A 12,244-nucleotide genomic window follows, 5' to 3' on the forward strand; every position below is an offset into this window, starting at 1 on the left:
TGAGAGGTTTCGCGCGGAAGCGAAGCACCGCAGACAAACGCGAGGCACGAGAGCGGTAATTTTTGAAAATTACTTTTAAATTTGTACGCGGCACGCACACTGCCCAGTATTTACTCTGCATATGCACGGATTTGATCGGCACTTTCTACGGCGCTTTTCAAGGACCATTAAAGACTGCGCAGACACCCAATGGGGTGCGTGAGGGAGAACGCCACGTAGCTGAAAATAGTGCCCATAACGGCGTTCTCGGGGGCGAGACGTTTCCCGCAGCTTTGCTTTGGCGGCGGCTTCTATGCGATGGATCCAGCCACGGCATGGCTTGTATTTATCGAATAAGAAAAGTGGTGCTGCTGTATCTCAATTCTTTGTGCAGCTGTGGGAGTGCCACTTCAGTTGATCAAGGCAGGCCCCAGTTCTCCAGAGATGAATTGGCCCCTAGCGCCTGCTACAGAAGCGACCTACATGCATATGGTTTTTGTTAGCACAAGTACAGAGTGGACGCCGCGTGGTACAATCATGCGGTGCTGTGTCTGTTCTCCGCTGCCAAGTTATTATACATATTCCCTCGAAATCACAAGCAGAAATGAAAGCTGGAAAGAGAGAGTCTTCACTTCACTTTGCTTCTTCACTTTATTCACCTTAAGGGGCTATTACCCTTCAGGGGGTATTACATAAGGGGTAGGTTAATATATTCAACAATAATAAATACATGTCATTGCAGTGTGATACAAGTGGTTACAGCAGATACGAATGAAGATGGGCACGTGATGGCGGCCACATCGGCAGGGAGGGCACTCCAGTCAGCAATGGTGCGGGGAAAAAAGGAACCTGAGAAATTTGCAGTGTGCGATAGAGGCCGGATGATCTGAAACGGGTGTGCAGTGCGGCGAGATATGCGGGTCGGATGAGAAACGTAAGGTGTTTGATTCAGAGCGCTATGGAAAAACTTGTGGAGCAAACACATGCATGCGACGCGACGGCGAGCTTCAAGGCTTTCGAGACCGGAATTATTCTTTAGAGATGAAACGCTGATCGTATATGAATATGCAGAATGAGCGAAGCGAATGGCGCGGTTTTGAACTGATTCGAGTGCATTTATATTTGTTAGGTACATTTGGTGTGGATTCCAGATGGGACTGGCGTACTCGAGTTTAGGTCGAATAAGGGTTTTGTATGCTAAAAGTTACACGTGCTGCGGTGCATGACCAAGATGACGTTTTAGGAATCCTAGAAATCTGTTTGGAGATGATATGATTGTAGTAATGTGTGTTCGCCAAGAAATATCGCTAGAGTGTTACACCGAGGTACTTGAATGATTGGACGCTTTCTATTGATGAGTTGACAACTGTATAGGAAAAAACAAAGGGGTTGCGTTGACGCTGAAATGAGATGAGTTTTAATTTTTTAGCATTTAGTGTCACTATAGCCAGAGGTCACACCATTCACGGACGCGGTTGAGGTCATTTTGAAGAGCCACTTGATCACAAATGTTAGTTACGGTACGTACGATAAATTACGCAGTGATCGGCGAATATGCGAATTTTACCCGATACCTGTGGCGCCAGATCGTTAATATACATTAGGAATAAAAGCGGGCCGAGCACCGATCCCTGCGGAACGCGGGATGTTATAGGGAGAGTGCTTGAGTTGTGATTGTTAATAGAAACAAACTGAGCACGGTTAGCTAGGAATTCTTTAATCCAGTCTAGAATATTAGGGTGCAAATTTGAAAAGACTAGTTTCAGTAATATATAGGTGTTGGTGTGGTAGCTTGAGTCAAAAGCCTTCGCGAAATCTAAATATAATGCATCGATCTGCAGGTTACGGTTGAGGTTAGCATGCAGGTCGAAAGTGAAGATTGTCAATTGGGTCTCGCAGGAGAGTCTCCTAAGAAACCCGTGCTGGGCCGGATGAAAAAAGTTGTTCGAATCTGGGAAGTTTATGACAGGGGAATAGATGACATGTTCTATGATTTTGCAAGGGACACGGGTTAAGGAGATGGGGCGATAATTTAGTGGAGAGTGCTTTACACCTGATTTGTGGACCGGAATGACCCTCCCCACCTTCCAGTCATCCGGTAGCATTCCTGTTGAAAGCGATTGCAAATACAATAATGAAATATATATGGCTGAAATGTGTTTGATGTTTTTCTGTATTTTAGAGTTGATTTTGTCCCCTCCAGCAGCTGATGAGAGTTTAATTCTGTTAATATGGCAATGCTTCAAATAGTCCGCTGACGATTCTGTGTGTCGCCTGTCGTTGTGGGCAGTTCGGTCGTCGCTAGCACCCGGCTTTCTTTACATGCTAAAAACCGTTCACAGCATCCCTGGGAGTCGAAACACTGACGCGAAAATTAAGTGTGAGAAGCAATTCCACGGAGATAGTTCTGTTGTCAGTTCAGCTGTCCTCCTTCGCTCAACAAGCGTGTTTCTTTTGCCCTTCCAGCGTTTTTCGAGCCGACAGACGTGCGCAAGGCGGTGAAGCCATTCCGTACTGATGCGTGGCGCCACCTATCAGCTGTCTCGCCAAACCTAGCCGAGCTGCGAGCTATGCATGCCGCCCTGCAGATGGCACTGGGGACAAGTGAGCCCACAGGTGAGCTGTCGTTTTTCTTGTACTAGTCAGTTTGAAAACAGCGGTGGCGCGTTTCGATGGAGGCGAAACGCAAGATGCGCCAGTGTGCTGTGCGTTGTCAGTGCACGTTAAAGATCCCCAGGTGGTGGAAATGATTCCGAAGACCTCCAATACGACACCTCTTTGTCTCTTTCTTCTTTCACTCCCACCTTCCTCCCTTCCCTTACGGCGCGGTTCAGGTTTCCACCGAGAAATGTGAGACAGATACTGCGCCATTTCCTTTCCTCAAAAATCAATTTGCCATTTTTTTTACCGGGGTACAGTGAACTAGAACCCTATTCTAGTTCACTGTAACCGGGGAGCTGAGCGGGTGCAAGCGAACGCCGCTAATCTCCATGGCCACGTCCGAGGTGCACGAGCGCACCGCCTACGCGCCCAGCGCCGCGCCGCGTCAAGCGTCGGAAAACATATTTAACTCAATGTTCAGCTGCAATGCCTGATATCTAACATACCTACAAACATACCTGTCGCTGGTACTCACGCTCAGCTCAGCTACAGAGTAGCTCAGCTCAGCGAATAAAACGGCTCCAAGGGCCGTACCGGATGGCGGGAGAACTGCGCTCTCCGATTGGTTACACCTACCGCAAACCAGCGAGCATATCTGACATGGACAGACATTTGCCACGCGGCAGCGTCAGCTCGCGCCTGCGCCTCGCGCATGCGCAGACCGGCTCCGGCGTACGCTGGTACGCGTAGGCGCACCGCTCGTGCGCCTCGGATGGGCTCATGGAGACGCACCTGGCGCTGTCGCGCCGGCCCTGGAAGTGGTTTGGTTTGGTTTTATGGGGTTTAACGTCCCAAAGCGACTAAGGCTATGAGAGACGCCGTAGTGGAGGGCTCCGGAAATTTCGACCACCTGGGGTTCTTTAACGTGCACTGACATCGCGCAGTACACGGGCCTCTAGAATTTCTCCTCCAAAGAAATTCCAGCCGCCGCGGCCGGGATCGAACCCGCGTCTTTCGGGTCAGCAGCCGAGCACCATAACCGCTGAGCCACCGCGGCGGCGGCCCTGGAAGTGGCTCGCGTTTGCGGTCGCTGTACACCTATCAGAGAACGCAGCGGCATCCGGTACGGCCCTTGGCGAGCTGAGCGCGAGTACCAGCGACAGGAGGCGACAGGCCATCGAGTTGCGTATGTTTTCCGACGCTTGTCGCGGCGCGGCGCTGGGCGCGCAAGCGCCCCACGATTTACATCATCGGCAATAAATGTTTCTACCACCACCCACCTGCGCTAGTGCGCCTCGGACTGTTCCATGAAGATGCGCTTAGAAGGGTCAGGGTTCGGGCTAGTGGGTAGTCAACATGAGGATCCATAGCGCACTATATTCAAGGGACACAACACGAGCGCTAAACTTCCACTGAACCTGGAAGTTTAGTGCTCATGTTGTGCCCCTTGAATATTGATGCTCATGGAGGTGCGCCTCGCTTTTAGATATCGGGCACGCTATTCCCTGCATGAGGAGCGTCAGCAGACAACGGCCCGCGTGCGTACAAAAAATTAACGTTGAAACTTGTTGGTTCGTACTTCTGGCCAGTGGCGCAACAAGACAAGGGACCAGTGAGCGAGTCGACACACACAGCGCTAACTTGCAACAACTTTAATGGAAAGGATGCCCAGCAGTACATACATGCAGCAATGCCGTGAAATCACAAGATATGCGAAAATCAGCGGGAAGGCAATTTATTTTTAAGAAGTGACAGAAGGTGTGCTTCCTTCCTAATATCCTTGATCCATATTGCAGCGAAGAAGCACAAACACAAAGAGAAGGAACACGCAGAAAACACGGTCGAACGCTGCTCTCACAACTGGTTTACTGCGAAAAGATTTCGAGGTTTCGAATTTCGTAGAAGCATTTTTTTTGCGGTGCAGCCAGTTCTTTGAAACATGAGTGAGCTGAAATCGGGCTTCGCTCCAGGAAACAAGGCTTAGAACACGGGAATTCAACAGCCTTACTGGGTATAATTTCTACATGCTTTGCTCTGATCACCTGACAGAGTCGGGGCTGGTAACGAGAATGTTGACTGCGGTACCTCGGTTCCTGTTGGACCGGCGGCCACCCGCACGGCTCGGCCAGCGCCCCCTCGTTAGCGCGCTTTACAACTTTGTTTCCCCTAAGACTGTACAGAAATTTTAAAAATAGGCTTTTCGAGCTCGAAGAGCACTTTCATAGCATAGCATTTTCAGCGGAGAAGGCTTTCGTGTTCGCCTCGTGCACCTCCAGACTACGGATACTGCCGGCTTCTGTCACCAGCCATCGACTTCAAGGTCTGCCATGCAGAAGGAAGCTTCAACTACTGCGACTGCAACACCGTCCTCGATCGCTCTTCGCACGCCACCTGAGCCCCTAGCTTTCGGCGACATTCCTGGTTAAGCTTCTAAAAATGGACTCACCAGCATGATCGAGTAAACAGTTGGGATAATCTGCCGAAATTGAGGCATGCTTTTTGGCACTGCAACGAAGCGCCCTTGTACCTAGTACGGGAACGACGGAACTTTGGCGATGAAGGCCGCAATCGAGAGGTAGCTTTTGACGACATTTATGAGCATCGTACGGAAAGAGCGAGGCGAGAGGCCTTAGGGGTATCTCGCATACAGCATCCGAGAGAGACGGTAACTGGCTATGCTGAAGATGCTATGCTGAAGATGCGCAGATGCCCGCAGAAAGCATACGATGAGAGCCGCCGTAAGCTGCAGCCGCATTCACCACTGAGGCGTCCACCGTCCAAAGGAAGAGCTGTGCCAATTGCCACCACAGCCTTTCTTCAGCTGCGTGGCGGATGCTCTGTTCAAACCGACCAGTCTGCGCCCGTGTCAGCCAAAGCAGTAACTTTGCTGCCGTCATTAACCAATTTCCTGGCCCTTCGTCGCAAGTGGGTGCGGAAGCACGTCTTCAGCGAGTGTTTATTCTTCGGCCGGATGCCTCGTTGTCGCTTTCTATGGCAGCCTCGTCATTTAGATGTTCCGCCGCGTCACTCTTGGGCGTAGTGAATGGATAGATTATAATGACGCAATACCAGCTTTGGCCATAGGGCTCCATGGCACGAAGTGTTTTCTTCGCACAAACACTTCACCCAAAATAAGCCGACCACCAGGTGAGAGGAACCCTACGAACCCCTCCCCTCCGCATGCGAGACGAGAGCGTAAATCATTGCGGCACAGACTGTGCGACCACATCAACCATCTCCCATTGTGCGATGCGTTAGGACTGATGCTTGGGCGAGTTGGCATGCCCTTTCAAAAAGGATCAACATGTATTCAACGTACACACTGAGTGATTTCCTGCAAACGAAGGCCTCGCCCGTTTCTTTACTGTGTGTCGCGAGCAATGGCTATGTGTCTAGGTGCTCATAGGTTCTTCCTATGCAGTGAAACTGGTATGTTACAAGGGCACGCATTTATTTTCCATTACTTATAAAGTCCTCAATGTTGTAGAAAAAGGCTAACAAACAGACGGTTCATTTTAAGTTGAGAAAAGATGGCGATTAAGACCCAGACTAAGTCAGAAATGAAGCCGAGAAACCTGTTAAACAAGGCCCTGGTGACGCAATGGCTTTATTTTTGGCGTTTTCAACAACAGAGCGTACTGCTCGGTAGCTGCCGGTCTATACGACCGCCCTGGTGCACGCCGCTTTGTTAATCACGAATGCTTTGCATATCCCAGTATCGAAACGGTGGACGTTCAAGGAGTAATAGACGATTAGTGTAAATGACTTCATTTTCGGTTGACATGGAAACAAATATCTTTTCTCGTGTGGTGGTTTGGTCTTCTTGAGATGTGTTTTGGATAATTTGCAATTGGTTGCAGCAAGAGTGATGTGCTTCTTCTGATGGGCTGTGGGTGCAGCAGACATGTCGGGCAATAACAATTCCACGCTGCCTATCCGCCCCAGGAACGGCTGCCGCCGAGATGGCCACCGGCCCGGTGCAGGAAGGGGCGTTGCTGGGCAGCCGACTCGCCCAACACATCCCGCTCGTGCTGGTTACGCTGGGAGCCCACGGGGCGCTGCTCATTGAGAGACGCCAGGAGGCAGGGCCGCAGGTATGTCACCCTGCTTTTACACTGTACATGGGTCTCAGTTTCATGGCGCAGCAGAGTGGTTTACGGAGCCTAGAACAAACAGTGCTGCTAAACTTTGGAATCAGAAAGGTAAGATTTAGGGAACAAAGGCAGTGTAAAATCGATTCGGACCTTTTTCCTCACGCTGCCCTCTGGTCGTAGGCCTGACAGTGCACACGGTGCATGCGGTAGCAAAGAATGAGATGAAAGACACATTTAAGGAAAGCATCCAAACAGAGACAAGCCTTAGGGAAAATATCTTGTGAGCTGTCAGACGCCTCAAATTGGTCATAGCTGATGTACTGGCCGGGTAAAAAGACGGTGCCCTGCGGAAGTTCTAAATAAACAAAAAAAAACGCCCAAAATGGGGCTACAGGAAGACTTTTCCACCGCAACGCAAGCAGTTGAGAGAAGACCTACAATACGACTTCTGGCTTCTAAATACATTTTTTTTAGCGAAAGAAGAGCGCTCTCTTTCCACATCATGCGCGTGCTACGCACCATGCTTGTTACGCGCTTCAGCAATCTCGCTGTTACGTGAAAGGCTACGGCACCCCGTAAACAGAGAAACGTTCTCGAAGCAATACTCCTTGGTTTGTTCGCTAAAACAGCAGATCCCCTCAGCCCAAGCACCGTCAACAGAAAAAAAACGAGCGTAAAAAAATCACATATGCCGCACCTAATGCAGGTAAATGGCGCAGAAGACAAACAATGATCTTGGTGACCCATAGAGCCAAACCTCACTTGGAATCCTCTGCGACAAGCTGAATTAGTTGAGCAAAGCGTGCCTACAACATTGCGCAAAGCGTGTCTAAGCTGAATTAGTTGAGCAAAGCGTGCTTACAACATTGCGCAAAGCGTGCCTACAACATGCGACCAATCCTACAACATTGCGTGGCAAGCACAACAAAAGTTATTTCCCGCCTTCTTACACAGCTTGACGCCTTGGTCTTGCGGCATTGTCTCTGTAAATCGCAAGATTCTTGAAGAACCGGCTCGAGCCCAAAACCAGATGATTGAGCGAAAAGCTCGCAAAGAAGTTTAACCAAAATGCTTTGATTCAGCTGACGGAAGTGAGTCCCGCATGGCTTCGGCTGCAAAATGAAGTGGTGTTACGAATGGGCTTCCGAGCCGGTCTCCACTGTTGGGAGTGGTGCATCTCAGCCAGCTGCCGCTGTTGCGCCGAGCTGAGTGAAGAAAAGGTCGAGGCGACGGTGAATCAACGAAACGCTTGTGTACAGTATGTACAAGGGCTTTATATAATCGGCACAAGGGCCGAGAGCACGACGGGCTAGCACAAAGAGCAAGGCGATGGCCCGGGAGAGCGTCTGTCTGGCGTGTTGTCTCTCCTGCAGCGTTGCTAGGTCCTAAACTCGAAAAAGAGCCACAAAGATAACAAAAGTAACCAAAAAGTAACCAAAGTATCGCCGAAGTGTCAACAGTAGCGAAAAAAGCGCCAAAATTGCAGAAAAGCGGCACCAGAAGCGTAAAAGCAGCAAGAAGTTTATAATGCTTGCAGGATGCAGGTTAACAGTGGATGCGAATAACTTTGAAATATGAAAGCATCGCTATTCAAATAAAGGAAATATATGAACACCCTAGGACAGGAGCACGGAAACGGGCAAGGAATTTCTGAAGGGAGTGAAAGTGTGGGAAAAGTAACCAGGAGAGTTTTTCTTTTCTGCACAAAAGAAAAACTCGCCTCTCCGCTCTATTGCGCATGAGCAGCTAGCGAGCGCCGGTGCCGCCGCGGCCGCAGCAGCCACGCTGGCCGAGCGAAGCGCCGGACGAGGCGAGCGGCGTGTCGTGACGTCACGCGCATGCGCAGCTGGCGGAGCGCAGGAACCGACACGGCCGCCTCAGCCACGCTAAGCGCACGAAGCACCGGCCGAGGCGAGCGGCGTGTGGTGACGTCACACGCATGCGCAGCTGGCGTAGCGCCGGTGCCCACACGGCCGCCTCAGCCACGCTAACCGCGCGAAGCACCGGGCGAGGCGAGCGGCGTGTCGTGACGTCACGCTCATGCGCAGCTGGCGGAGCGCAGGCACAGACACGGGCGCCTCAGCCACGCTAACCGAGCGAAGCACCGGGCGAGGCGAGCGGCGTGTCGTGACGTCACGCTCATGCGCAGCTGGCGTAGCGCAGGCACCGACACGGCAGCCTCAGCCACGCTAACCGCGCGAAGCGCCGGGCGAGGCGAGCGGCGTGTCGTGACGTCACGCTCTTGCGCAGCTGGTGGAGCGCAGGCACAGACACGGCCGCCTCAGCCACGCTAACCGCGCGAAGCGCCGGACGAGGCGAACGGCGTGTGGTGACGTCACACGCATGCGCAGCTGGCGTAGCGCCGGTGCCCACACGGCCGCCTCAGCCACGCTAACCGCGCGAAGCGCCGGACGAGGCGAGCGGCGTGTCGTGACGTCACGCTCTTGCGCAGCTGGTGGAGCGCAGGCACAGACATGGCCGCCTCAGCCATCGCTCATGCGCAGCTGGCGTAGCGCAGGCACCGACACGGCAGCCTCAGCCACGCTAACCGCGCGAAGCGCCGGGCGAGGCGAGCGGCGTGTCGTGACGTCACGCTCTTGCGCAGCTGGTGGAGCGCAGGCACAGACACGGCCGCCTCAGCCACGCTAACCGCGCGAAGCGCCGGACGAGGCGAGCGGCGTGTGGTGACGTCACACGCATGCGCAGCTGGCGTAGCGCCGGTGCCCACACGGCCGCCTCAGCCACGCTAACCGCGCGAAGCGCCGGGCGAGGCGAGCGGCGTGTCGTGACGTCACGCTCTTGCGCAGCTGGTGGAGCGCAGGCACAGACACGGCCGCCTCAGCCACGCTAACCGCGCGAAGCGCCGGGCGAGGCGAGCGGCGTGTGGTGACGTCACACGCATGCGCAGCTGGCGGAGCGCAGGCACCGACACGGCCGCCTCAGCCACGCTAACCACGCGAAGCGCCGGTCGAGGCGAGCGGCGTGTCGTGACGTCACGCTCATGCGCAGCTGGCGGAGCGCAGGCACCGACACGGCCGCCTCAGCCACGCTAACTGCGCGAAGCGCCGGACGAGGCGAGCGGCGTGTGGTGACGTCACGCGCATGCTCAGCTGGCGGAGCGCCGGTGCCGTCACGGCCGCAGCAGCCACGCTAGCCGAGCGAAGCGCCGGACGAGGCGAGCGGTGTGTCCTGACGTCACGCGCATGCGCAGCTGGCGTAGCGCAGGCACCGACACGGCCGCCTCAGCCACGCTAACCGAGCGAAGCACCTAGCGAGGCGAGCGGCGTGTCGTGACGTCACGCTCATGCGCAGCTGGCGTAGCGAAGGCACTGACACGGCCGCCTTAGCCACGCTAACCGAGCGAAGCACCGGGCGAGTGGCGTGTCGTGACGTCACGCTCATGCGCAGCTGGCGTAGCGCAGGTACCGACACGGCCGCCTCAGCCACGCTAACCGCGCGAAGCGCCGGGCGAGGCGAGCGGCGTGTCGTGGCGTCACGCTCTTGCGCAGCTGGTGGAGCGCAGGCACCGACACGGCCGCCGCAGCCACGATAACCGAGCGAAGCACCGGGCGAGGCGAGCGGCGTGTCGTGACGTCACGCTCATGCGCAGCTGGCCAATTGCTTACACTGTGGAATGTTATAAACAAAAAGATAGCGTTAGCCATTTACCAACAAATGCATTCTGATCCTGCCACCTTTTGCCATAAGTATCTCACGAAACCACACAGCTACAACATACGGCACATAAGTTATAATAAGGAAAAAATACGTACGATCTACGGCGCCCAGAAACTTAGCTACAGAATTTCCAGTTTTTTAAACGATCACCATTCTGCTGTAAACATTATTCAAGAAAGCAAATCATTGAAAGATTTCAAAAATTGCATCACCATGTATCTGTTGTCACTCCAGGCATAACCACTCTTTTCGTTTTTTTTTATTCTGTTGTCTCTCATAGTAATTCTCCAACTGTAGATAAATGTTCAAGATGAAATTACTGCAGTTCACTGTTAACCAATCCTTTCTGTATTTCCATTTTCGTTTGAAAGTGAAAGTGAAAGTGTTTATTTAGACAACTCAATGGTACAGTTGCCTAGGGCGCAGACTAAAAGGCAAAAGGATGCCTGACAAAGAGTCCACGCCCTTCTTGCTCCCATTCGAGAGCACAAGACATTCAGCGCATAAAATAGACACAAAAACGAAATCGAAATACAGAAAGGATTGGTTAACAGTGAACTGCAGTAATTTCATCTTGAACATTTATCTACAGTTGGAGAAATACTATGAGAGACAACAGAATAAAAAAAAAAGAAAAAAAAAGAAAAAAAGAGTGGTTATGCCTGGAGTGACAACAGATACATGGTGATGCAATTTTTGAAAGCTTTCAATAATTTGCTTTCTTGAATAATGTTTACAGCAGGATGGTGATCGTTTAAAAAACTGGAAATTCTGTAGCTAAGCTTCTGGGCGCCGTAGTTAGTACGTATTTTTTCCTTATTATAACTTATATGCCGTGTGTTGTAGCTGTGTGGTTTCGTGAGATACTTATGACAAAAGGCGGCAGGATCAGAATGCATTTGTTGGTAAGTGGCTAACGCTATCTTTTTGTTTATAACATTCCACAGTGTAAGCAATTGGTGTTTCCTAAACAATGGGGCAGTGTGGCTAAGGTATGGTGCATTATCCATTAGTCGCAGAAATTTCTTTTGTAATAAGTATGTTTTCTATGCTTGTTTTAGGTGCTGTGCCCCAAACAAGAAGACAATAGTGGAAACGCGAATGTACCAGTGTGTAGTATAGTTGTTTCTTTAGCCACATAGGCAAAAGGTCCTTTAATTTATACATGATACCAATGGACCTAGAGATACCTGTGCGAACTTTTTCAATGTGAGGGGACCAGTCGAGATGTTCGTGAAATATGACGCCAAGAAATTTATGAGATATTGCACGTTCAATATATTCATCACAAAATTGAATCAGTATTTCTTGTTTAATGCACTTGTTACGTGCGCGGAATATAATGTACTTAGTTTTTTTAGTGTTTAACTGCAGTTCGTTAGTGCGGAGCCATGTGGATAAGTTTTGCAGCCATATATTGGTTTCTACTTGGAGGGCTTCCAGATCTTGTCCGCAGAAGAATACATTGGTATCGTCAGCGTACAGTACTATTTCTGGTGTAGAGGGCACGTTAATTACATCATTTATATAAAGAAGAAATAACAGCGGCCCAAGGATTGATCCTTGCGGAACTCCATAATGTATCAGACCTAAGTTGGACTTTGCATTCGGAATGTTCATGTACTGTTGACGATTTGAGAGGTAATTCTTTATTAATGTGAGAGCCGTTCCTCTAATGCCATATTTATATAACTTGTATAACAATATCGGGTGCTTGATAGAATCGAATGCCTTCCTAAAGTCAAGAAAAACACCTATTGTATATATTTTCTGCTCAAAATTGTCTATTATCTTATCCTTAATTTTTATTAGCGCCATTTCAGTAGATTTCTCTTTCTGAAATCCATATTGCTGTTCTGCGATGATATCGTTTCGCTTGCAGAAGTTTAGTA

The 12,244-nt window shown here is 51.1% G+C and overlaps 1 protein-coding gene across 4 annotated transcripts in view; it reads left to right on the forward strand.

Annotated features, from left to right (window-relative positions):
• Window positions 1-12,244, forward strand: part of LOC149367588 (uncharacterized) — a 1,242,925-nt gene that overhangs the window by 1,152,120 nt on the left and 78,561 nt on the right. For all 4 annotated transcript variants that reach the window (XM_089556290.1, XM_089556305.1, XM_089556318.1 and 1 more), the window contains 2 exons: window positions 2,446-2,595; window positions 6,526-6,674. In XM_089556290.1, the coding sequence (XP_089412416.1) occupies window positions 2,446-2,595; window positions 6,526-6,674 (299 nt within the window). The remainder of the gene's footprint in view (window positions 1-2,445; window positions 2,596-6,525; window positions 6,675-12,244) is intronic.

The sequence above is a fragment of the Amblyomma mixtum genome, chromosome 1 (assembly GCF_055824585.1).
Source record: "Amblyomma mixtum isolate Tamu chromosome 1, ASM5582458v1, whole genome shotgun sequence".
NCBI classification, from domain to species: Eukaryota; Metazoa; Arthropoda; class Arachnida; order Ixodida; family Ixodidae; genus Amblyomma; species Amblyomma mixtum.